General features: G+C 50.4%; 1 protein-coding gene across 1 annotated transcript in view; it reads left to right on the top strand.

Annotated features, from left to right (window-relative positions):
* Positions 1-2,692: 2,692 nt before the first annotated feature.
* Positions 2,693-26,889, top strand: part of CREB3L1 (cAMP responsive element binding protein 3 like 1) — a 264,988-nt gene continuing 240,791 nt past the window's right edge. The window contains exon 1 of the mRNA XM_069221732.1: positions 2,693-3,861. Within this exon, the coding sequence (XP_069077833.1) occupies positions 3,742-3,861 (120 nt within the window). The 5' untranslated portion in view covers positions 2,693-3,741. The remainder of the gene's footprint in view (positions 3,862-26,889) is intronic.

Here is a 26,889-nt window from a genome sequence, read left to right as displayed (position 1 = left end):
TGGCGGACGGTGGTAAGGTGGTGCTGCTGCCACCAGCAGTGCCATGCCAGTAGACCGCCACCAGACGTATTATGAGAAATAATACGGCCTGGCGGTGTTCTGCTGGTGGGCGCTGCTGGAGGTAGCAGCGCCCTGTCCCGTCCCCTGCTGGAAGACCCCTTGGATACAGGTAAGCCGGGTTTCCGACGGGGAGGGACGTGGGGGTGTTGTATGTGTGTGTGGGGGTGTGAGCATGTATGAGTGTGTGCGTGAATGTGAGTGTGTGTATAGTGTTGTTTGCATGCATGTATACATGTGTATAAGTGCGTGTAGGAATGGAAATGAGAATGCTTGTCTGAGTGTAAGTGTGGATGTGTGTGCGGATGTGTGTGTGTGTGAATGAATGCATGCATGTATGTATGCATGTATGTCTGTGTGAATGAGTGTGTGCGTGTGTGTATGGGGGGAGATTGGAAGGGAGGGGGAGCGTGGATGGAGGAGGGGGGGCCTTCTGGGGAGTGTTGGGGGAAGGGGCCTCCTATCAGTGACAGGGAAGGAATTCCCTGTCACTGATAGGGCCTACCGCCATAGTTTTCGTGGCGTTATGAACGCCACGGAAACCATGGCGGTAGTCAGAGTCGTGATACCGGCGGAGGCACAATAGCGGCCGCCGTGCCGGAGATGGTTATCCCTGGCCCGGTGGCTGCTACCGCCATGGCGGTCTGAGTGGTACTGAAGCCAACCCACCAATGTCATAATGTGGCAGTAAATACCGCCAGCCTGTTGGCGGTACTACCGCCACATTATCGTTGACCTCCGGGGTCATAGTGACCCCCCTATGTGTGTTAGGAGTGGATGTTCCAGGGAAGAAGGTTGATGCTGCATTGTGGATCGAGGGTCATGTTGTTGTTGCTTCTTTTTTTTATTTTTTATTAAAGGTAGATAGGGATGTAGTAAGCCACCCGGCCACTGCAATACTATGTAACAACACACATCCCGAGGGCTGGGCGTGGGCCGAGGGAATAAATAAACGTGCCTGAGCCGCTCGGGGGGGAATGCACAGTATCCCACTGTATTACTGGGGGATGCTGTATAAGTCAGGGAATGCTTGGGTAGACCTATAAGGCGTAAGGCCTACAATATCGCACACAACAGCAAGTATGATATATTTTCGTCATTTAATCCATTTAATTTAGGGAGCTATTTTAATAATTTTACATTTAAATGCAGCAGGTCTAATCCTTTCATTGGTGTGTTCTTGTGACAACACTGGTGTCAAGACCTGTGTGACATCAAGTCCTCTGACGTCATCAGCTATGCTACCTTTATTCGTCTTTTAGCACCGCAGCCATGGAATATTTTGGAATCTGGCTGCAGAGTGAGAGTAAACGGTGCTTCCTCATGAACACTTTAAGGTAAAATTCTCTTTCCAAGATGGCCGACCTGGAAGTCCGCCTTTTATGTCTATCTCACCGTCACTCGCGCCTAGCAGAGGGGCGCCCCGGGGGCACCGTTGGGAGAATATCGCGGTACATTTATCCTGAGTCAGCAGTAATCCATCGCCTCCTTTAAGTGTCCCCCGGGGGAACCGAGGAACGATTATTACGGGCCCGTGTCCGGCTTTATGAATGAAGCCAGGGGGCGGGGTTATGCTAATGAGGTAGCAATGGAGCCGCAGTAGGGATTCAGACGAGGCTGCTTAATAGTCAGCAGAGGGCGTGGTCAGAGCGCGGCGTTTTTTCACAATAATAGAGTGGAAGGAGTTTGGGGGAGATGGTCATTCTTTTTAATGCTGGAGGTAATGCCATCAGAGGGGGAGGGGGAGTTGACAGAAGAGGAGGCAGAGATGGGGGGCGGGGGGGCGGGGGGGCAGAGAAAAGGAGCCAGAGAGGGGGCAGATATGCAAATGAAGAGGAATATAGGGGTGCACAGCAGGTGGGTGCTACAGCAGGAGGCAGATATGGGGGGCAGAAATACAAAGGACAAAGGAGAAGTGAAAAGAGACTGCGGAGGGCAGGAGACACGGGGTGAGGAAGAGGGCGTCAGGTGAATAGGTGAGAAGGGTGGGGGATGTTTGTGTGAAAGATGAAGGAAAAAGATGGGGGTGATGGATGGAGGGAAATAAAATAGTGTGAAGGGAGAGACGGGGAGAAAGGAGTGAAGCGAGGCAGGAGGGAGAAAGAGCGATGACCGAGAAGAGGGGACAGAGGGAGAAGTTAGAAGAAAAAGAGAGAAGTTAGAGGGGGCGGGGTGAAAAGGGGTTGTATTTAGAAGGACAGGGATAGGAACCCAAAGGGCAGGAAAGATGAAAGAATCATGTCAGAGTATGAGGGGTGAGGGGAGGAAAGGAGAGATCAGAAAGAGAGAAGGGAAGAAAATAAAAATCAAATCAAACGGGGAACAGGAAGGACGGGGTGTGGGAGACAGAGGGTGATACAGGACAGAAGGACTAGTCAACGGAGGGAGGAAGAGGGTGGGAAGGAGGAAGACGAGGGAGAAAGGGAAGAGTTGGAGTGTGAAGAAATAGAAGATACTACGACGAAGTAAGAGGGGATGAGGGAAGGAGGAATGAATGGAAGATGGAAAGTGTCAAAGAGAAACTGAGGTCTGGAAAGAACGACTTATGGGAGGAGAGAAGTTCTAGGGAGGGAGCACCAGGGGCTGGGAGGAGAGACGAGGGAGGAGTAAAGGAGGAGGCAGGATGAACAGAGCGTCTAAGTGAAGGAGAGAAGACAGAGCGAAGGAGGTGAGAGGAGGAGAGGAGGGGTAGATGGAGGTGGTTAGGAGGGAAGAAGAGAAAGAGAGTGAGGAGAGAGGAGAAGAGGAGGAAACAGGGTCGTCGGATCCCTAAAGACCCTCCTGCCCCGGCACAGAGCAGCATGTCTCCCCGGAACCCCCTCCCTGTGTGCCCGACAGCAGCGGACCCCCGGGACCCGAGAGTAGGCGGAACCGGCACCGAACTCCAGTACCGAGACTAGCCCAGGCCAGAAGATCCGAACCCATCCGAATCCATATCCTAGAGATCCAAATCCCTCAAAATCCGAACCCAAGCCGTAGAGATCCTAACCCATACCCAAGAGGTCCCAAGCCCTCAAGATCCCAACCCAGGCTCTAGAGATCCGAACCCATACCCTAAGGTCCCAAACCCTCAAGATCCGAACCGAAGCCCTAGAGATCCGCATCCAAGCCCTCAAGATCCGAACCTCAAACCCTAGAAATCCGAACCCAAGACCTCAAGATCCAAGTCCTAGAGATCCGAACTCAAGCCCTATAGATCCGACCTCAAGCCCCAGAGATCCGAATCTCCGCCCTAGAGATCCGAACCCAAGCTCCAAAGATCCGAACCACAAGACTAGGACAGGTCAGTTTGTGGAGACAGGAGCACAGGACCAGAGGAGGAACGAACCAAGTAGCTGACACCCGAGCCTGGGAGCTCAAGGACTCTTGGAGAACCGGATCCAAGACCAGAGGGGATCCGAACCAAGAAGGAGGAGATCCGAACCTGGGCCACCCAGCAGTCGCGGAGAAGCGAGCACAGGATACAGGTGATCCGAACCTGAGATATCCGAGCCAGGAGAGGCCGGGGCTCATCGACAGAACCTGGGGAGGCAGGATCCCTCCACACATTTCTGAAGCGGGTCCAGGGCAGAGTCAGGAAAACAACCAGGACACAATCAAGGAAGGAATCCAGAAAACACCCCAAAAATTGACTAGAGGATAACACCCAGACACAAGACCTGACCTGGTGCACACGCAGGCCCCATGGATACCATGAACTTCGTGGAGAATCCAGGGTTCGCGGGACCCCGCGGATACACGATCCCGAGCCCCAGCTTTCTGGACCTGGAAGACCTCAACGAGGCCGACTTCTTCAACAACGTGGTAAGCGACATCTAGCGCTCTAATCAGAGACATCTTGGAAGAGACAGATGGGCAGGGGACCCAATGAAAAAACACACATGGCATAGGGTCAGAGAAGCAACATCTGGATTTGGTGTATCTAATCTGACAGCTAGCCAATTGGGAGCCTTAGACGGGAAGGTGGTGTGATGGAGCCACAGAAGAGACATCTGGGGAATGGGAGGTTCTCAGAAGCAGTGGCTGGGCTTCATATCTCTAAAGTGACAGCTAGCCAATTAGGAGCCTTAGACGAGAAGTGGTATGATGGAGTTTCAGATGAGACATCTGGGGAATGGAAGGGGGAGGTTCTTAGAAGCATTGGCTGGGCTTGATATCTCTAAAGTGACAGCTAGCCAATAGGGGGTCTTAGACGAAAAGGTGGTATAATGGACTCTCAGAAGAGACAGCTGGGTAAGGGGCTCTGAGAAGCTGGAGGCGTCTCTAACGTGACAACTAGGCAGTGACAGATGGAGGGATGATGGAGTCTCAGAAGAGATGTCTGGGAATGGGGCGATTTCGGAGCTGCAACTGGGCTCGATATCTCTAAAGTGACAGCTACCCAATGGGGTCTTAGACGAGAAGGTCGTATAATAGACTCTCAGAAGAGACATCTGGGTAAGGGGCTCTGGGAAGCTGCTTTTGAGCTCGGTGTCTCTAAAGTAACAGCTAGGCGGTGGCAGATGGTTGGGTAGTGGAGTCCCAGAAGAGACATCTGGGAATGGAGGTCTCAGAAGAATAGCTGGGCTCGATACCTCGTACAATGACAGTTACCCAATGGGAGTCTTAGGCGAGGGGTATAATAGACTCTCAGATGAGACAGCTGGGCTTCATGTAGCTAATCTGACATCTAGCCAATGGGAGTCTTAGACGAGAAGGTGGTATAGACTCCGAGAAGAGACACGTGGTCTTGGTGCCTGTAAAGAGACAGCTAGGCAATGGGAGAGGGTGGGATACTGGTGTCTCAGAAGAGACAGCCAGGTAATGGGCTGTAAGGAGCAACATTTGAACTCCATGAATGTAAAGTGACAGGCAGGGAGAGTCTTAGACGACAAGGTGAGATAATGTGGTCTCTCAGAAGAGACACCTTGGTATGGGGTAGAGAGTGGGGGCGGTTCTCTGAAGAGGCTGTTTGTCGGGGTTTGAGGAGAGACAAATGGAAACAGTCTCAGAAGTGAACCCTAATAAATGGGCCTCATTACAACATACACAGGGGAATCTCATAAGAGACAGCTCAGCAATGCATCAGTAGATTCAACTTGTGATGAGGTCTCAGAAGGAGTAGGTTTGGTAACTTGGTCCTGAAATAGACAGCTGAATATATATCTTTTAAATAACTGTTAGGTATGGGTGTCTCAGACTGAACAGCTGCTGGAATAAGTCTGTGGAGATGGCTTGCTAAACGGTCGCAAAAGAGACGATTATGAAACAGGCTTCAGAAGAGACAGCTGGGCAATACGATTTCAGAATACACGTGTGTAGTAGGGGTTGTGAAGAGACATGCCTACTACAAGATCCTTTGGCGGGGGAGACGTCGGTAAAAGTGTCTCATAGAGCCATCAGTGTAACGAGACCTCTCGAGAGACATGCGTGCATGGAGCTGTTAGAAGATACATTTATGTATTGAGGTCTCGGTAGAGACATCGGTTAAAGGGGTGTCGTGTGAACCATATTATTAAAGAGGTCTCACAAAGGACAGGAGTACACCCAGGTGCTAGACGAGACAGCTATATAGTGTGGTTTCAGAATAGATATGAGTGCAATAGCGGTTCTGAAGAGACATCTTGAGGGAGACACTGGCGAGAAGGGGTCTTGTAAGAGCCATCTGCATATCGAGGTCTGACGAGGCAGTAGTACACTGAGGTGCCGGGAGAGACATCTCAGAAGAGACACCCTTGAAATGAGAATGTAAAGAGGTGGTAGAATTTAAATGTGTGTGAGGGAGAGAGTGAGAGAGACAGTGAGAGAGTGGGAGAGGGGGAAGGAGAGGAGAGGGGGGTCTCAGAAGTGACTCTAGCTTAATAAGTTAACAGGGGTCAAGCACCTTGCATTGGGGTGACATGTGAGACATGTCTATTATGTTCTGATGAGAGGTCTGAGTAATGACGTCCACAAAAATAAATCTAGGCAATGGGGTCTCGAATGCGACAGTAGTCAGAAGAGACACCTGCAAATTCAGATCTCAGAAGACAGAGCTGTGAAACGAGGCCTCAAAAGAGACGCTATGACATGATGTCTCAGAAGTCACATCAGTGTAAATGAGTGTCTCGGTGTCACTTGTCAAATCAAGTCTCTAAGAGACACCTCTCGTGAGGTATGGGAAGAGACATCTATGAAATGAGGTCTCAGAGAAGACATCTGTGCAGCGGTTCATCTCAGGAAGAGAGTGCGAGGAGAGACAGCGGAGTCGTGGTCGGTACTGGAGACTGCCTCCGCCTGTCACGTGAGAGGGGCGTGGCCGTGTCTGAGACAGTCAGTGAGGAAAGAGACGGTAAGGAGGGGAGACACAGCAAGCGAGCGACAATAAATGGAGACCAGGCGGGATGGTGGTGTGTGTGGGGGTGTGGGGTTGTGTAAAGGGGGGGGGGGGGCTGTAAACAGCGCCACGAAGAGGACAGAAGGCTTGAGGTGCATCAGAGTCACAGCCACGGGGATGATGTGCGACACGAAAGAGGGGTGAGACCACGGAGGCTCCGCAGTCCTAAAGTTACTATTGAATCGGAGTATGTGTATCACAAAAACAAACGTAAACATTAACAAAAGTGTAGGTTTACTTTTGGGAATACTCACATAGTTTTTAAAACTTTCTAAATCTTTCTATGTGACATAATTATCAGACATAGACAGTGCGGGTGAAACAGATACATCACCTGCGCCTCTTTGTGTTCTTGTATGAAAGTCCGAGCATTAAAGTTACCCCTCTCTCTAGGAATTATATTTACTGTCAGAAAAAAAAAACACTCAGGACAAAAACAGTGACTCAGGACAAAACACAGCGACTCAGGACAAAAACGGTGACACAGGAGGCAGGAAACAAGCACAGGGGCCAAGTCCCAATGAAACCTATGAATGTGGAAGTTTAGGCCTCGGAATCGTAGACCTACAGAACTTTCGCTATAGGGGATCTCAGGCCCTCTAGAACCTGTTGGCTCTCTGGACCTTTGTTACACAGAACTTGAGGTCCCCCGAACCACGGGCTCCCAGGATCTTTAGCACACAGAAACTCAGCCACACAGAACCTTAGCTAGATAGGGTCTCAGTCCATCTAGAACCTGTTGGCTCCCAGGGCCTTTGTTTCACAGAGCATGAGGTCCCCTGAACCCTGGGCTCACTGGGACTTTTCGTACACATAAACTCAGCCACACAGAACCTTAGTTAGCGAGGATCTCAGCCCATCTACAACATGTTGGCTCCCAGAACCTTTGTTTCACAGAACCCGAGTTCCCCTGAACTCTGGGCTCCCAGCATCTTTTGTACACAGAAACTCAGGCTCACAGAACCTTAGCTATAGAAGATCTCAGGTCATCTACTACCTGTTGGCTCCCAGGACCTTTTCTTACACAGAACCTGAGTACCCAGAACCGTGGGCTACTAGCATCTTTAGTACACAAAAACTCATATCCACTGACCCTAATGTTCCTGTTAATTTTATTTCACTGCCCTCACGTCACCTGAACTGTTGGCTCCCAGGACCTTTGTTACACTGAACCTGAGATCCACTGAACCCTGGGCTCCCGGGATCTTTCGTACACAGAAACTCAGGCCCACAGAACCTTAGCTATAAACAACCTCAGGCCATCTAGAACCTGTTGGCTCCCAGGACCTTTGTTACACAGAACCTGAGGTCCCCTGAACCCTGTGCTCACAGGGTCTTTAGTACACAGAAACTCAGGTCCATAGAACTTTTGCTATAGAGATCTCAGACCATCTAGGACCTATTGCCCCCACGACCTTTGTTACACAGAACCCGAGGTCCCCTGAACTCTGAGCTTCCAGGATCTTTAGTACAAAGAAAATCCGCCACACAGAACCTTACATAGAGAGGGTCTCACTCCATCTAGAACCCTTTGGCTCCCAGGACCTTTGTTTCACAGAACATGAGGTCCCCTGAACCCTGGGCTCCCTGGGACCTTTCGTACACAGAAACTCAGCCACACAGAATCTTAGCTAGCGAGGATGTCAGCCCATCTAGTACCTGTTGGCTCTCAGGACCTCTGATACACAGAACTCCGGACTCCCAGCATCTTTTGTACACAGGAACTCAGGCTCACAGAACCTTAGCTATAAAGGATTTCAGGCCATCTAGTACCTGTTGGCCCCCAGGACCTTTGTTACACAGAACCTGGGTCCACTGAACTCTGGTCTCCCGGGTTCTTTAGTGCACAGAATCAGATCCACAGACCCTCAGACTCCTGTTAACATCGTTTCACTGGTCCTCATGTCACCTGAACTGTAGGGTGCCAGAACCTTGGTTACACAGAAACTCAGGTCCACTGACCCTCATGCTTCCGGAAACATTGTTTTACGGGTCCTAAGGTCTCGATGGCACAGTTCAGTGTACCTGAGGTTATGTGTACCTAACGTCCTGGGAGACTGGGGTCCAGGGGGCTCAAGGTACTTGTGTGCACAGAACCTCAAATCATCTGAACCCAGGCTGCCAGGACCATTGTTAAATATACCCTCAGGTCCACTGAACCATGTGTTGCCAGGACCTTCAGTGTACAGAACCACATTTCCACTGAACCTTATGCCTCCAAGGAGCTTAGCACAGAAACCCCCACTTTCTAGAATTTTACCCCCTAGGCGAATTATTCCTCACCAGGGAATGATGTGTACACAGCATCACCCACAAGCCCTGGACCTTTAATGTCATATTCACAGAGCTACTGCTATGCAGAAGTTAAGCAGCCTGAATGTTGAGCCAACAAAACATTGAACCCTGATGTTCAAATCCACAGAAGCTCGGGTTAGTTAACCAGGCTGCAGTCCACTGAGGACAGCTGTGGACTCCGGTCACTTTCGGACAGTACCCGGCTGTCCCCGAGGCTCTCAAAATGTAGGGTCCAGGGATCACTTCCGGTTCTACACTGGTAGTAGGGTTTAAACCCCCTGTGGCCACGATTGGTAACCAATGAAACCGCAAGCGTGCACTAGTGGCTCCCTGGGCACGTGCTTCCGTGTTTGGTCTGGAGGTGCCCCCACGCCCCTGGGGGCTCAGGCCTGCATCGTGCGCCTGGGATGTCCATCTGCAGCGAACGCCGGAAGAGAGTTCATTCTAACCCAGGAATGCGTAAAGATGGTGCCAAGACCGACAAGACGACTATTTTTCCTACCGAGCCTAGGGATGTGCTCGGGGCTGCCTAGCTGGGGGGGTCCGGGGGTGGGGTGAACTGTACTGGAAGTGAAATCAGCACAGAAGGTTCAAGGACCCTGTTTAAGGTGTAGATTTTTCAAACTTAAATCCCCACGCCTTCACTTTTGCCATCTGACATTTACGTCTCTTACTCTGAAGGTCGCAGAAGTGAAAAAGAGGGCAGGTGTGGACGGGCACTGTGCCCAGCTCTGGAGGCCTTTGCTAGAAGATTGCGCCATGTCCTGGAGGGCACAGCTGGACCAGTGTCCAGTTCTGAAGTCCTCGTCTAGCGCACTGAAGCTGGAGTTGAAGAGTATTACGTCCATTTCCCAAGACCCCACTTTGTGTCCAGTTTTGGGGGCCTCGCAGGTAGTCCTGTCTCCAGGTCTGGAAGCCACATTTGTAATGTTGTGTAATACTGTGCCGAGTTCTTGACGCCCATACGCTGCATTGTGTTCAGTTTTGATAGACACACATTTCGTGACTCGTCAGTTTTTTTGGAGCCCCCCTCTATCAGACTCTGTTAAGTGCTGGGGACCTCATCTAGATTATGGCGTCTGGATCTGAGGGCCACCTTCGAGTCTCTTGTCCATTTCTGGGGGTCCCACCGTGTGTTGTGTCCAGTTGGAGAGCCCCCGCCAGCAGGACGGTGCTAGTTCTTGAGGACACCTGCTGCGTTGTGCCCAGCCCTGGAGCATTCTTTGGGCACATTGTGTCGCGTACTGGACACACGTTCGTAGTATTCTGCTGAGTACTGGAGACACGTTCGTAGTATTGTGTTCAGTACTGGAGAGACCTGACGTTTGTAGTATTGTGCTCAGTACCGGACACACGTTTGTAGTATTGTGCTGAGTACTGGAGACACGTTCTTAGTATTGTGCTGAGTACTGGAGACAAGTTCTTAGTATTGTGCTGAGTACTGGAGACACGTTCGTAGTATTGTGCTGGGTACTGGAGACACGTTCGTAGTATTGTGTTCAGTACTGGAGACACGTTTGTAGTAATGTGCTGAGCACTGGAGATACATTGGCAGTATTGTGTTCAGTACTGGAGAGACCTGACGTTTGTAGTATTGTGCTGAGTACTGGAGACACGTTTGTAGTATTGTGCTGAGTAATGGAGAGACAATGGCAGTATTGTGTTCAGTACTGGAGAGACCTGACGTTTGTAGTATTGTGTTCAGTACTGGAGACACGTTTGTAGTATTGTGCTGAGTACTGGAGAGACATTGGCAGTATTGTGTTCAGTACTGGAGAGACCTGACGTTTGTAGTATTGTGCTGAGTACTGGAGACACGTTTGTAGTATTGTGCTGAGTACTGGACACACGTTCGTAGTATTGTGTCTCTTACCGGACACACGTTCGTAGTATTGTGTTCAGTACTGGAGACACGTTTGTAGTATTGTGCTGAGCACTGGAGGACACATTAGTAGTATTGTGCTGAGTACTGGAGACACGTTTGTAGTATTGTGCTGAGTACTGGACACACGTTCGTAGTATTGTGTTCAGTACTGGAGACACATGTGTAGTACTGTGTTCACTACTGGAGACACGTTTGTTGTATTGTGCTGAGTACTGGAGACACGTTTGTAGTATTGTGCTGAGTACTGGAGACACGTTCGTAGTATTGTGTTCAGTACTGGAGAGACCTGACGTTTGTAGTATTGTGCTCAGTACCGGACCCACGTTTGTAGTATTGTGCTGAGTACTGGAGACACGTTCTTAGTATTGTGCTGAGTACTGGAGACACGTTCGTAGTATTGTGTTCAGTACTGGAGACACGTTTGTAGTAATGTGCTGAGTACTGGAGATACATTGGCAGTATTGTGTTCAGTACTGGAGAGACCTGACATTTGTAGTATTGTGCTGAGTACTGGAGACAAGTTTGTAGTATTGTGCTGAGTACTGGAGAGACATTGGCAGTATTGTGTTCAGTACTGGAGAGACCTGACGTTTGTAGTATTGTGTTCAGTACTGGAGACACGTTTGTAGTATTGTGCTGAGTACTGGAGAGACATTGGCAGTATTGTGTTCAGTACTGGAGATACCTGACGTTTGTAGTATTGTGCTGAGTACTGGAGACACGTTTGTAGTATTGTGCTGAGTACTGGACACACGTTCGTAGTATTGTGTCTCGTACTGGACACACGTTCGTAGTATTGTGCCGAGTACTGGACACACGTTCGTAGTATTGTGTTCAGTACTGGAGACATGTGTGTAGTATTGTGCTCAGTACTGGAGACACGTTTGTAGTATTGTGCTGAGTACTGGAGATACGTTTGTAGTATTGTGCTGAGTACTGGACACACGTTCGTAGTATTGTGTTCAGTACTGGAGACACATGTGTAGTATTGTGTTCACTACTGGAGACACGTTTGTAGTATTGTGCTGAGTACTGGACACATGTTTGTAGTATTGTGCTGAGTACTGGAGGCACGTTTTTAGTATTATCTTGAGTACTGGAGAGACATTGGCAGTATTGTATGCAGTACTGGAGAGACCTGACGTTTGTAGTACCTGATTGTCTTGAGTACTGGAGGACACATTAGTAGTGTTGTGTTGAGTACTGGAGGGACATTGGTAGTTTTGTGTTCAGTACTGGAGACACGTTTGTAGTATTGTCTTGAGTACTGGAGAGACATTGGTAGTATTGTGTTCAGTACTGGAGACATGTTTGTGCTATTGTGTTCAGCACTGGAGGACACATTTGTATTATTGAGTCACTCAGTGGAGGGCACATTTGTAGTATTGTACAGCGTACTGGAGGACACATTTGTAGTACTGTGTTGAGTACTGGAGGACACATTTATAGTGTTGAGTACTGGAGGATGCATTTGTAGCACTGTGTTGTGTCCTGGAGGACACATTTGTAGTGTTGTGTCGAGTACTGGAGAAAACATTTGTAGTATTGTTTTGATTACTGCAGGACACATTTGTAGTATTGTGTCGGATACTGGTTGACACATTTGTAGTGTTGTGCATAGTACTGGAGATACATTTGCAGTATTGTGCTGAGTACTGGAGAGACATTTGCATTATTGTCTTGAGTACTGGAGGACACATTTGTAGTGCTGTGTTGAGTATTGGAGGACACATTAGTAGTATTGTATTGAGTACTGGAGGACACATTAGTAGTGTTGTGTCGACTAATGGAGGACACATTTGTAGTGTTGTGTCGACTAATGGAGGACACATTTGTAGTGCTGTGTCGAGTAGAAGCAACATTAGTATTGTGTTGAGCACTGGAGGACACATTAGTAGTGTTGTGTTGAGTACTGGAGGACACAGTAGTGTTGTGTTGAGTACTGGAGGACACATTAGTAGTGTTATGTTGAGTACTGGAGGACACATTTGTAGTATTGTCTTGTGTACTGGAGGACACATTAGTAGTGTTTGGTTGAGTAGAGGACATATTTGTAGTGTTGTCTTGAGTACTGGAGGACACATTTGTAGTATTGTCTTGGGTACTGGAGGACACATTACTAGTGTTGTTTTGCGTACTGGAGGACACATTAGTAGTGTTGTGTTGAGTAGAGGACACATTTGTAGTGTTGTGTTGAGTAGAGGACATATTTGTAGTGTTGTCTTGAGTACTGGAGGACACATTTGTAGTATTGTCTTGGGTACTGGAGGACACATTAGTAGTGTTGTATTGAGTAGAGTACACATTTGTAGTGTTGTTTTGAGTACTGGAGGACACATTTGTAGTATTGTCTTGAGTACTGGAGGACACATTAGTAGTGTTGTGTTGAGTACTGGAGGACACATTAGTAGTGTTGTGTTGAGTACTGGAGGGCACATTAGTAGTGTTGTATTGAGTAGAGTACACATTTGTAGTGTTGTTTTGAGTACTGGAGGACACATTTGTAGTATTGTCTTGAGTACTGGAGGACACATTAGTAGTGTTGTTTTGCGTACTGGAGGACACATTAGTAGTGTTGTATTGAGTAGAGTACACATTTGTAGTGTTGTTTTGAGTACTGGAGGACACATTTGTAGTATTGTCTTGAGTACTGGAGGACACATTAGTAGTGTTGTGTTGAGTACTGGAGGGACATTGGTAGTTTTGTGTTCAGTACTGGAGACACGTTTGTAGTATTGTCTTGAGTACTGGAGAGACATTGGTAGTATTGTGTTCAGTACTGGAGACATGTTTGTGCTATTGTGTTCAGCACTGGAGGACACATTTGTATTATTGAGTCACTCAGTGGAGGGCACATTTGTAGTATTGTACAGCGTACTGGAGGACACATTTGTAGTACTGTGTTGAGTACTGGAGGACACATTTATAGTGTTGAGTACTGGAGGATGCATTTGTAGCACTGTGTTGTGTCCTGGAGGACACATTTGTAGTGTTGTGTCGAGTACTGGAGAAAACATTTGTAGTATTGTTTTGATTACTGCAGGACACATTTGTAGTATTGTGTCGGATACTGGTTGACACATTTGTAGTGTTGTGCATAGTACTGGAGATACATTTGCAGTATTGTGCTGAGTACTGGAGAGACATTTGCATTATTGTCTTGAGTACTGGAGGACACATTTGTAGTGCTGTGTTGAGTATTGGAGGACACATTAGTAGTATTGTATTGAGTACTGGAGGACACATTAGTAGTGTTGTGTCGACTAATGGAGGACACATTTGTAGTGTTGTGTCGACTAATGGAGGACACATTTGTAGTGCTGTGTCGAGTAGAAGCAACATTAGTATTGTGTTGAGCACTGGAGGACACATTAGTAGTGTTGTGTTGAGTACTGGAGGACACAGTAGTGTTGTGTTGAGTACTGGAGGACACATTAGTAGTGTTATGTTGAGTACTGGAGGACACATTTGTAGTATTGTCTTGTGTACTGGAGGACACATTAGTAGTGTTTGGTTGAGTAGAGGACATATTTGTAGTGTTGTCTTGAGTACTGGAGGACACATTTGTAGTATTGTCTTGGGTACTGGAGGACACATTACTAGTGTTGTTTTGCGTACTGGAGGACACATTAGTAGTGTTGTGTTGAGTAGAGGACACATTTGTAGTGTTGTGTTGAGTAGAGGACATATTTGTAGTGTTGTCTTGAGTACTGGAGGACACATTTGTAGTATTGTCTTGGGTACTGGAGGACACATTAGTAGTGTTGTATTGAGTAGAGTACACATTTGTAGTGTTGTTTTGAGTACTGGAGGACACATTTGTAGTATTGTCTTGAGTACTGGAGGACACATTAGTAGTGTTGTGTTGAGTACTGGAGGACACATTAGTAGTGTTGTGTTGAGTACTGGAGGGCACATTAGTAGTGTTGTATTGAGTAGAGTACACATTTGTAGTGTTGTTTTGAGTACTGGAGGACACATTTGTAGTATTGTCTTGAGTACTGGAGGACACATTAGTAGTGTTGTTTTGCGTACTGGAGGACACATTAGTAGTGTTGTATTGAGTAGAGTACACATTTGTAGTGTTGTTTTGAGTACTGGAGGACACATTTGTAGTATTGTCTTGAGTACTGGAGGACACATTAGTAGTGTTGTGTTGAGCACTGGAGGACACATTTGTAGTATTGTCTTGAGGGCTACGTTTGTAGTGTTGGGTTGAGTACTGGAGGACACGTTTGTAGTATTGTCTTGAGTACTGGAGGACACGTTTGTAGTATTGTCTTGAGTACTGGAGGACACATTAGTAGTGTTGTGTTGAGCACTGGAGGACACATTTGTAGTATTGTCTTGAGGGCTACGTTTGTAGTGTTGGGTTGAGTACTGGAGGACACGTTTGTAGTATTGTCTTGAGTACTGGAGGACACGTTTGTAGTATTGTCTTGAGTACTGGAGGACACGTTTGTAGTATTGTCTTGAGTACTGGAGGACACATTAGTAGTGTTGTGTTGAGCACTGGAGGACACATTTGTAGTATTGTCTTGAGGGCTACGTTTGTAGTGTTGGGTTGAGTACTGGAGGACACGTTTGTAGTATTGTCTTGAGTACTGGAGGACACGTTTGTAGTATTGTCTTGAGTACTGGAGGACACATTAGTAGTGTTGAGTTGAGTATCGTAGACACTCTCCAGTGTATTGAGTTAATTTGCGATGTCCAGCTCTGTGTTGTTTGGTTCAGTTGTTGAGTTGTGTTGTCTTTGTGGGGGGGGGGGGGGGGCGGGGAGGGGGGGCATCTCTACTGGATGGCTTTGCGAGGGACAGGGGGGGTGTCCGCTTCGATGCTCGGCTGGACAGCCCTGAAGAAGCAACAGGACATTTTCACATAGGTACCTGCAGGAAATGCTGCTGCAGAGAAGCAATGCTCCTGGGTACCGTGCCACACTCTTAAATGTTGGAATTTCAAGTCCAGAGCCGGCTGTGTGTACCTGCAGACATGGGGTATTACAGCCCGGGGGGTGTTACTAGAGAAGGTTATTGCCCGTGACTCCTCGGACACCGTGGGTATCATTCCTAGTGTGGGCGAGTGTCGTGGAACAGAGGGGTAACTTTAATGCTCGGACTTGAATACAAGAACACAGAGCGTTGCTTCTGAAGTGCGTGTTTCAGCCGCACTGTCCAGTTGTAATGATGTCAGTCAGATGCCCTCAGTGCCTGGGAAGTGCCGGATCTCCAGGGGCAAGTGAGGGCCAAGGGCCAGGCCCTAAGATGAGAGGGTCCCTCGGCAGAGATGGTTTAAGGCATGGGCAAAGGGGGCCCTGGCCCAGGGCCCCAGACCTTTATAGGTACCCCCTGCTAGATCGATTCTGCCCTCCACACAGTCCTTCCCTGATGACCTTTAATGATTCTTAAATATAGATTGTTTTAAATGCCGCCTTCTTTTGGTTTATTTTTAGTACAGGTGGTGTGTGGTGGTCTTTTACTGACATTTTGCAGATTCATGTTTTTCAACAAAATGCAACATCCATAAAAAACGTTCCTGTTAGATCGAGACAGGACCTCAGATATGAGAAATGGCAGGGATTCATATAGATTATTTGCAGTAATACAGGTGAGCTGCCGCTGTGCTACGATATTAGAAGCACACACCACCGGGCCTCTGCATTAGACATAAACACTTTTAGAATTTGACCAGTGTGTCTGAGCACCGTCAGTGACCTGGACAAAGGGGGCTTGAAAGAGCTGAAATTGCACCATCATTTCAAAGCTGTTCCGAACAGGGGCCCCAACACACGTTTGGCCCGGGGCCCCCAAAATCATTAAGCTGTCCCTGTGCAAAGCTTGGCTCACTGAGGGTCTCAGATTGTCACTGAGAGAACTTCAGAGGTCCCTTGACCTGTACCTGACCAGAGCAGACAGGGGGTGTCAGGACACTGTGTAAGGACCAGTGTGGGACTGGTGGTTCTTTTCTGTCACTATTGTACCCCCTGCGGTGCACAGTGCAGGTGGCTCCACCGGGAGATACACACAGGGCGCCTACATTTCTGGGGCCCACCTTCTGCTGGGGCCCACCTTCTGGGCTGCCTCAATGAAAGGAGTTAGTATATTTTGAGGTACAAGAAATTATATATGCGATGGGGCAGCGGTTCCCACCCTTATGACTTCTGTGGCCCCCCACAATATCATTACTAGAGTCTAGGGACCCCCACTGAATCTTTATCGGAATCCGGGGACCCCCTGCCGAGTCACTACTGGGGACCTAAACTGCCCATGGGTCCCAGGACCACAAGGATATCACAAGTCACAGAGGAGTTCCATTACCCTATCGAGAAATAAAGTTGAAGGCTGAGTTCCTTTATAACATTACAGAACTCCAATGAGACTTGCAATATCCTTATCATGTACGCCAGGGGGTACTTTATCCCATATAATACATGGTCGCACCATCACCTTTCCCACAAACCACTTAAATCCTTCCTGCATAGTAGAATGACACGTTCATCCTGCAAGCCTAGCAGTTATGTATCTAGGACTGCGGAGAGATAATCCCATCCTTCTGAGTCAAATGCGCCTCTCAAATTCTACCACGAGTGGCATTAAAAGGCCCTCTACATTTTATAATATAGCTCTATCCTATGTGGGACATCTAATGTTGTGCCTGGCTGATCTCCTGGGCTTAAAGCAGCATTGATCTGGATGGACTAGGGATCTAGTTACTCCAGTTAGGCAGGTAGCTAGCACTTTGGTGATCACCTCGGCCTCCGCATTGGTAAGTGAGATTGGGCGGTTGGACTAACATAGTTCTGGTGGTGAGTCTGCTTTTGGTGTTACTGGCATGTCAGCCATTCGCTGGTCTATCAGTAGTTCCTCAGTCGGGTTTACCTCCTCTAGCGTTACTTTAAGAGGGATATGATGTTTTGTGCACTGTATTTTTGAAGAGATCACCAGGGAAGCCACTGGAGCCGGGTATCTCCCCATGCCGAAGGTGGCTCAACACCTCCAGCAGTCCTTGCTCACTTCTCTCCCCCTCTGTGTTGTTTCTTCCTGCGAGAGTCTATGCATCGGGAGGTCTTGGACAAATTCCCACATTGCAGTTGGATCTTTCTGTTCTATTGCACAGTAAAGTTGTCAATATTACGTGACAAAGGCGTGTGCTATGGAGTGGCCTCTGTCACTCTGTTCTGAGAAGCTGTATACAACCCATAGGGTTCATGGCATCTTTGTGTGGACATGACCAGTGCAGGAACTTAGGCCCGTATTTATACTTTTTTTAGCGCCGCATTTGCACCGCTTTTTGGCGCAAAACGGCGCAAACCTACAAAATACAGGGCCGTATTTATACTCCGTTTGCGCCGAATTTGCGTCGTTTTTTTCGACGCAAATTCGACGCTAAACTAACGCCAACTAACGCCATATTTATACTATGGCGTTAGAGGCGAATAGCGCCAAAGTTCCCGGAATGTGCGTCATTTTTTAGCGTGAACCCCTTCCTTGCGTTAATGATATGCAAGGGAGGCGTTCCCGTCTAAAAAATGACTCCCAGGCCTTTACGTGGTATTTATACTCCCGGGCAAAAGAGACGCCCGGGAGTGGGCGTGGCTAAAAACGGCGCATTTGCGCCGCTTTTTAACGCCTGGGTCAGGCATGGCGTTAAGGGACAAGTGGGCTCAAAATGAGCCCAGAGTGCCCTCCCCTGCCCCCAGGGACCCCCCCTGCCACCCTTGCCCACCCCAGGAGGACACCCAAGGCTGGAGGGACCCACCCCAGGGACATTCAGGTAAGTATTTTTTTATTTTTTTTTAATAATTTTTTTTGGCATAGGGGGGCCTGATTTGTGCCCCCCTACATGCCACTATGCCCAATGACCATGCCCAGGGGACATAAGTCCCCTGGGCATGGCCATTGGGCAAGGGGGCATGACTCCTATCTTTACAATGATAGGAGTCATGTTGATGGGGGATGGGCGTCGAAAATAAATGGCGCAAGTCGGGTTACGACGATTTTTTCGACGTAACCTGACTTGCCCCATTTTAAGACGCCCATGCGCCATTTTCCCCCTACGCCGGCGCTGCCTGGTGTACGTGGTTTTTCTCGCGCACACCAGGCAGCGCCGGTCTGCTTGCGCCGGCTAACGCCATTCAATAAATACGGCGCCCGCATGGCGCTTCAGAATGGCGTTAGCCGGCGCAAAACTTTTTGACGCTAAACTGCGTTAGCGCAGTTTAGCGTCAAAAAGTATAAATATGGGCCACAATGGTATTTTGCAAGTTTGCGCCGTTTTTGCGTCAAAAAACGACGCAAATGCGGCGCAAAAAAAGTATAAATACGGGCATTAATGTATTCAAACTTTCTACCACTTGTGCAGTCACAAACCATTGACATTCAGTAAAACGCCTTCAGTGAATGGTAGCTTTCACAGTCTGTGGTCATCGGTTGATGCAGACAGCTCTCACTGACTCCTAGGTGATTGCTACCTTCAGACATCTTGAGTGGTCTAAAGACCGCGAGTTTCGGTCCATTGACTCCTCAGCCTTTGCTCAGTCCATGCTGGGTAAACCGAGGACCAGTGAACTGGGTCATAGAAATACCTGTTATTTCAAGTGTTTAGACCAGTCAGTAGTGTGGTATGAAGTATTAGTTAAAAAAATAGAAGTTATTGAGAAGGTCATTCGATGTACCTTTCTCAAAGGACGCCCGTCTTGTGCAAATAACTCTTGCATTTGAGACATGTTTATTCACACCTGGTAACAAGGATTTACACGAGCAGTGCTGCTTTATGAATAGTGATGAGGCAGCGTTTCTGTAAATCTTTGCGACTGGCCTTTTTGCACTGTACAGGACTGAAACATTAGGCACATTACAAACAAGCATTGGCAAAGCCAATAGGTTTGAAATTTGCTGCTATCCTTTTGGTGTTATCAGTGCTTCTTTTGTTTTGTCTTGGTTTTTGTGAACCTTATTGCGGAGTACGCTGTGGAGCCATCACTATTTAAAAACAAAAATGTATTTTTGGTCTCAAAAAGCACACATTGCCGTAGCAGTCCCTGTTACTGGAAGGGACAACTTTGTGTGTTGATGTGCTCCTTGTGAAAGGGTAGAATGCTGTCACTCACAGTGGAGTTAGCCAATGGCTGAAGTGGGCTGATCCAGTGCCCTGTGCTGTTTGCTACAGTAGGCCGAATACAAATGTGCTTCATAGAGCAACAGACCAATCGATGAAGGGGGCTAGCTGGTAGCACCAGTAAGTATATTATACATATCATTTTAGTAAAGTCAAAAAGTCTTGGTTAACACCAGTGCAAGAATACAGTGTGTGAACAGAACATTTGGATACAAACTGCGTAATAATAGATCTGTCCCAGGTGTCTCCAGGAGGGAGACAGCGGGATAATTAGCAAAGTAGGCGGCATCCAGGTGAGACAAGGGAGACAATGGGACTCCGTAAAGCACATTACAGGTAATGTGTGTTTGTAGGTGCACAATTATACCCAGTTACATCTCACACTACGCAAACTGAGCTGTTGTCTGGCGCTTACGAAGAGATGGTAATTGCTACGGTAATCCAGGGTTCTCTTATCAGCTTCAGAAGAGTGTACGTTTGATACGACCCTGCAGTGATTTCAACATAATCCCTAAATGTTACGTACAGACCTTCAAAGCAGGTACATTAACCACTGAGCTACCACGAGGTATCTGAACCCAGGGCAGACTGGGAACCCAAAGAAGCTCTGGCAAATGTCAGACCAGCCCCCATAGGGTGCATCGTCAGCGAGCCTCACCACTACAATGGTGCCGGGGGGGGGGTTCCTACCCAAGAAAATTTGGGAAAATGTTGCAAAAACGCGTTCTGTGACACATTTTTTATTACATTATATATTCAATTGTATTCATTATTAAAGCACTCTAAATGATAACCTTACAGTGCCCTAAGTACAACAGTCTTTACTGGGGCTCTTCCATGATTCCCTCACAATCACCCTCTCATCTCTCCATAGCGCCTCTATCACAAGTATTTAATTTGTTTCCCTGCGCCTCACTTATCAGTGTAGGGTGTTGGAGCACTTTACATAACACACACATACAGAGACAATGAATCATGTGGGTAAATCCATGTATTGAAAATAGTGCATAAGACAAAGGGGACTACAAGGTGTAGGATTCACACATCACCCACACTGGTGGCATTTTTTAGAAGTGCTTGGTCTGGGGAAGCATAAGCTCGAGGGATTCAGAACAACAAAGTGGTTAGGGTTATTACTAATAACAATGTATTTCTACCCAAACACACCCTTTTAACAAAAATTATGATAATCAAGGACTGGAAAAAAATGTGTAACTTTCTAACCTGAACCATGCGGTTTGCAAGCAGCTCTTTGATGTCAGTTCATAGCTCCCTGTGGTAGATTATGATAGGACATTATGAACTTCACAGCAACAAAAGGATCGCCATGGTCTTTGTAGCAGGCACATTAACCCTCTGTGCTCCCTTAGATGAGTGAAAATCTCTAATCCCCGCCAGCAGGTACCTTAATCACCAGAGTTATCTTGACACTTCTATTGTTGCCCGAAAACTGTTGGATATACAAGGAACTCTGCAGTGCATTTGAAACTGCTGCATTGCTACAAAACCGGCTCCCCAGGAACATACGCGGCCCCCACCCTTCCAGCCTCTCGGGGGGGCACAGGATGCCTGGTACGGCCAATCTGGCCTTGTGTGAACCAGAGCTCTGCAGGTCTGGTACAGACGACGGGAAGAGACTCACAGGCTTTTGAGTTTCAAACAGGGAGGAGATTTCATCTAAATGCAGGCACTGTACCCCAGCTAAAGACAGGCACTGTACCCCAACTGGAGACAGGCACTGAACCCCAGCTAGAGACCGGCACTGTACCCCAGCTGGAGACAAGCTCTGTACCCCAGCTAGAGACAGGCACTGTTCACCTGCTAAATACAGACACTGTACCCCAACTGGAGACAGGCACTGAACGCCAGCTAGAGACCGGCACTGTACCTAGCTGGAGACAAGCTCTGTACCCCAGCTAGAGACAGGCACTGTTCCCTTGTTAAATACGGGCACTGTGCCCCTGCTAGAGACAGGCACTGTATCCTAGCTAGAGGCAGGGTCTGTATCCCAGCTAAACACAGGCACTGTGCCCCTGCTAGAGACAAGCTCTGTACCCCAGCTGGAGACAGGCACTGAACACCTGCTAGAGACAGGCACTGTTCCCCTGCTAAATATAGGCACTGTTCCCCAGCTAGAGACAGGCACTGTTCCCCAGCTAGAGACAGGCACTGTACCCCAGCTAGAGACAGGCACTGTACCACAGCTAGAGGCAAGCTCTGTACCCCAGCTGAAGACAGGCACTGAACCCCAGCTAGAGACAGTCACTGTTCACCTGCTAAATACAGACACTGTACCCCAGCGAGAGACAGGCACTGTACCCCAGCTGGAGACAGGTTCTGGACCCCAGCTAGAGACAGGCACTGTACCCCAGCTGGAGACAAGCTCTGTACCCCAGCTAGAGACAGGCACTGTTCCCTTGTTACATACAGGCACTGTGCCCCTCCTAGAGACAGGCACTGTATCCTAGCTAGAGACAGGGTCTGTATCCCAGCTAAACACAGGCACTGTCCCCTAGCTAGAGAAAGGCACTGTACCCCAGCTAGAGAGAGGAACTGCAACCCAGCGAGAGACAGTCACCCTACCTGATGCTGGGGGGGAGTGAGGTCACACTGGAAGAGACTCCCAGGTATTTGAGTTTCAAATAGTGGCAGCTGTGCTGCTGTGTTCTCACCCCTTAGGAAGTGGGGTAATGGTGCTTCTCTGGCGACCCTCTGCGCTGTGCCCCTGACCCTCTCTGCTGTGCTCCTGACCCTCTGTGCTGCTCCCCTGACCCCTCCGTGCTGTGCACCTGACCCTCTGTGCAGTGCACCTGACCCTCTCTGCTGTGCTCCTGACCCTCCGTGCTGCTCCCCTGACCCTCCGTGCTGTGCTCCTGACCCTCTGTGCTGTGCTCCTGACCCTCTGTGCTGCTCCCCTGACCCTCTGTGCTGTGCCCCTGACCCTCCGTGCTGCTCCCCTGACCCTCTGTGCTGTGCTCCTGACCCTCTGTGCTGCTCCCCTGACCCTCTGTGCTGTGCCCCTGACCCTCTGTGCTGCTCTTCTGACCCTCCGTGCTGTGCTCCTGACCCTCTGTGCTGCTCCCCTGACCCCTCCGTGCTGTGCTCCTGACCCTCTGTGCAGTGCACCTGACCCTCTCTGCTGTGCTCCTGACCCTCTGTGCTGCTCCCCTGACCCTCCGTGCTGTGCTCCTGACCCTCTGTGCTGTGCTCCTGGCCCTCTGTGCTGCTCCCCTGACCCTCCGTGCTGTGCTCCTGACCCTCTGTGCTGCTCCCCTGACCCCTCTGTGCTGTGCACCTGACCCTCTGTGCTGCTCTTCTGACCCCTCTGCGCTGTGCCCCTGACCCTCTCTGCTGCTCTTCTGACCCTCCGTGCTGTGCACCTGACCCTCCGTGCTGTGCTCCTGACCCTCTGTGCTGCTCTCCTTACCCTCTGTGCTGGGCACCTGACCCTCCGTGCTGTACTCCTGACCCTCCGTGCTGCTCCCCTGACCCCTCTATGCTGTGCTCCTGACCCTCCGTGCTGCTCCGCTGACCCCTCTGTGCTGTGCACCTGACCCTCCGTGCTGTGCTCCTGACCCTCTGTGCTGCTCCCCTGACCCCTCTGTGCTGTGCACCTGACCCTCTGTGCAGTGCACCTGACCCTCTCTGCTGTGCTCCTGACCCTCTGTGCTGCTCCCCTGACCCTCCGTGCTGTGCTCCTGACCCTCTGTGCTGCTCCCCATACCCCTCTGTGCTGTGCACCTGACCCTCTGTGCTGCTCTTCTGACCCCTCTGCGCTGTGCCCCTGACCCTCTCTGCTGCTCTTCTGACCCTCCGTGCTGTGCACCTGACCCTCCGTGCTGTGCTCCTGACCCTCTGTGCTGCTCCCCTGACCCTTCTGTGCTGCCCCCTGACCCCTCTGTGCTGCTCTTCTGACCCTCCGTGCTGTGCACCTGACCCTCTGTGCTGCTCTTCTGACCCTCTGTGCTGTGCACCAGACCCTCCGTGCTGTGCTCCTGACCCTCTGTGGTGCTCCCCTGACCCCTCTGTGCTGCCCCCTGACCCCTCTGTGCTGCTCTTCTGACCCTCCGTGCTGTGCCCCTGACCCTCTCTGCTGCTCTTCTGACCCTCCGTGCTGTGCACCTGACCCTCCGTGCTGTGCTCCTGACCCTCTGTGCTGCTCCTCTGACCCCTCTGTGCTGCCCCCTGACCCCTCTGTGCTGCTCTTCTGACCCTCCGTGCTGTGCCCCTGACCCTCTCTGCTGCTCTTCTGACCCTCCGTGCTGTGCACCTGACCCTCCGTGCTGTGCTCCTGACCCTCTGTGCTGCCCCCTGACCCCTCTGTGTTGCTCTCCTGACCCTCTCTGCTGTGCTCCTGACCCTCTGTGCTTCTCCCCTGACCCCTCTGTGCTGTGCACCTGACCCTCCGTGCTGTGCTCCTGACCCTCTGTGCTGCTCTTCTGACCCCTCTGTGCTGTGCTCCTGACCCTCCGTGCTGTGCTCCTGACCCTCTCTGCTGCTCCCCTGACTCTCCGTGCTGTGCTCCTGACCCTCTCTGCTGTGCTCCTGACCATCTGTGCTGCTCCCCTGACCCTCTGTGCTGCTCTCCTGACCCTCCGTGCTGTGCTCCTGACCCTCTGTGCTGCTCTTCTGACCCCTCTGTGCTGTGCACCTGACCCTCTCTGCTGTGCTCCTGACCGACCCCTCTGTGCTGTGCACCTGACCCTCCGTGCTGTGCTCCTGACCCTCTGTGCTGCTCCCCTGACCCTCTGTGCTGTGCACCTGACCCTCTGTGCCGTGCACCTGACCCTCTCTGCTGTGCTCCTGACCCTCTCTGCTGTGCTCCTGACCGACCCTCTGTGCTGCTCTTCTGACCCCTTTGTGCTGTGCACCTGTCCCTCCGTGCTGTGCTCCTGACCCTCTGTGCTGCTCCCCTGACCCTCTGTGCTGTGCACCTGACCCTCTGTGCAGTGCACCTGACCCTCTCTGCTGTGCTCCTGACCCTCTGTGCTGCTCTTCTGACCCCTCTGTGCTGTGCCCCTGACCCTCTCTGCTGTGCTCCTGACCCTCTGTGCTGCTCTTCTGACCCCTCTGTGCTGTGCCCCTGACCCTCTCTGCTGTGCTCCTGACCCTCTGTGCTGCTCTTCTGACCCCTCTCTGCTGTGCTCCTGACCCTCTGTGCTGCTCTCCTGACCCTCTGTGCTGCTCTTCTGACCCCTCTGTGCTGTGCCCCTGACCCTCTCTGCTGTGCTCCTGACCGACCCTCTGTGCTGCTCTCCTGACCCCTCTGTGCTGTGCACCTGACCCTCTGTGCTGCTCCTCACCCTCTGTACTCCTCACCCTCTGTGCTCCTCCCCCTCTGTGCTGCTCCTCACCCTCTGTGATGCTCCCCTGACCCCTCTGTGCTGCTCCTCACCCTCTGTGATGCTCCCCTGACCCCTCTGTGCTGTGCACCTGACCCTCTGTGCAGCTCCTCATCCTCTGTGCAGTTCTTCAGTAAATCCAGACCCAGCTGTGGCACCGGGTCTGCTTCCCATCTCCCACACGTGGTTTATTCTTTTTTTGTGTCTCTGATTATTCTGTACTTTCTCTCCCTCCCCTTCCTCCCCCTCCCTTCATCACACTTTCTTCCTCTTTCCCTCTCTCCCTGTTCACCTTTTTTCCTTCCCTCCTCCCTAGTCCTTTCCTTCCCTCCCTCCGCCTCACCCCTCCCTCACCCTCTCCCATCCTGGTTCACGTATCCTGGAGCCAGAGAGCGCTGATAAGATGATCTGGCTGGGCGAGGCTGAGGGCTCCAGGGAGAGCGGTAGCACTCAGGCCTCTGTGTGTGTGTGGGGGGGGGGGGGGTGCCCGGAATCACAGGCACTGTGCCTCCGGCACTGAAACCCATCTAGAGACAGGCACTGCACCCCAGCGAGAGACAGGCACTACACCCCGGCGAGAGTCAGGCACTGCACCCCAGCGATAGACAGGTACTGCACCCCAGGGAGAGACAGGCACTGCACCTCAGCGAGAGACAGGCACTGTACCCCAGAGATACACAGGCACTGCACCCCAGCGATAGACAGGTACTGCACCCCAGCGACAGACAGGCACTGCACCCCAGCGAGAGACAGGCACTGTACCCCAGAGATAGACAGGCACTGTACCTCAGTCAGAGGCAGGCACTGTAACCCACCCAGAGACAGGCACTTCTGCCCTGTTAGAAACGGGCACTGTACTCCAGCTAGAGACACGCAGTGCACCCCAGCGAGACACAGACACTATACCCCAGCTAGAGACATGCACTGCACCCCAGCTAGAGACAGGCACTGTACCTCAGCTAGAGACAGGCACTGTACCTCAGCTAGAGACAAGCACTGTAACCCAGCCAAGGCAGGGACATGAAGAGCAGGTGTTGTCTCTTCGGCTTCGAGCAGGTCCAGTATGCAAAGTCAGAAGCAGGCACTGCACCATCAGACAGGAACATGCAGGGGACCCCATCCTCCCTCCCACCAACATCAGCACCATGCATTACTCTGAGTAGACCCTGCATCTGACGCCTGGGAATGGCGCTGGACCACCAACAGGGACCTGCATGGTACTGCCCTCTGCCCCTCCACCCCCTCCCCTCGGAGAAGAGGTGCTGTGTATCTTCAGATAAGGATACTTGCCCCGCGCCAGGTGGGAGGGGTGGGCCACTATACCCCTTGACAGCTCAAGGAAAGAGGTTTTGGGCTTTCGCCTAAAGATGAAGGGGGCGCCCCCATGACTCCAAGGACCTTACAGCCCCCAGGGAGAAGGCATGATGTGCACTACAGGTGTGTTCATGTCATGCACTGTAGGTGTGTGCATGATGTGCGGTACAGGTGTGTGCATGTCGTGCACTGCAGGTGTGTGCATGATGTGCACTACAGGTGTGTTCATGTCGTGCACTGTAGGTGTGTGCATGATGTGCGGTACAGGTGTGTGCATGTCGTGCACTGTAGGTGTGTGTATGTCGAGCACCTCAGGTGTGTGCATGTTGTGCCCTGTGGGTGTGTGTATGTCGTTCACTGCAGGTGTGTGCATGATGTGCACAGTAGGTCAGTGTATGTTGTGCACTGTAGGTGTGCATATGTCGTGCACTGCAGGTGTGTGCGTGATGTGCACTGTAGGTGTGTGTATGTCGTGCACTGCAGGTGTGTGCATGATGTGCACAGTAGGTCAGTGTATGTTGTGCACT

Source organism: Pleurodeles waltl, chromosome 3_1 (genome assembly GCF_031143425.1).
Source record: "Pleurodeles waltl isolate 20211129_DDA chromosome 3_1, aPleWal1.hap1.20221129, whole genome shotgun sequence".
Taxonomy (NCBI): domain Eukaryota; kingdom Metazoa; phylum Chordata; class Amphibia; order Caudata; family Salamandridae; genus Pleurodeles; species Pleurodeles waltl.
This window is presented reverse-complemented; position numbering and strand designations above follow the sequence as displayed.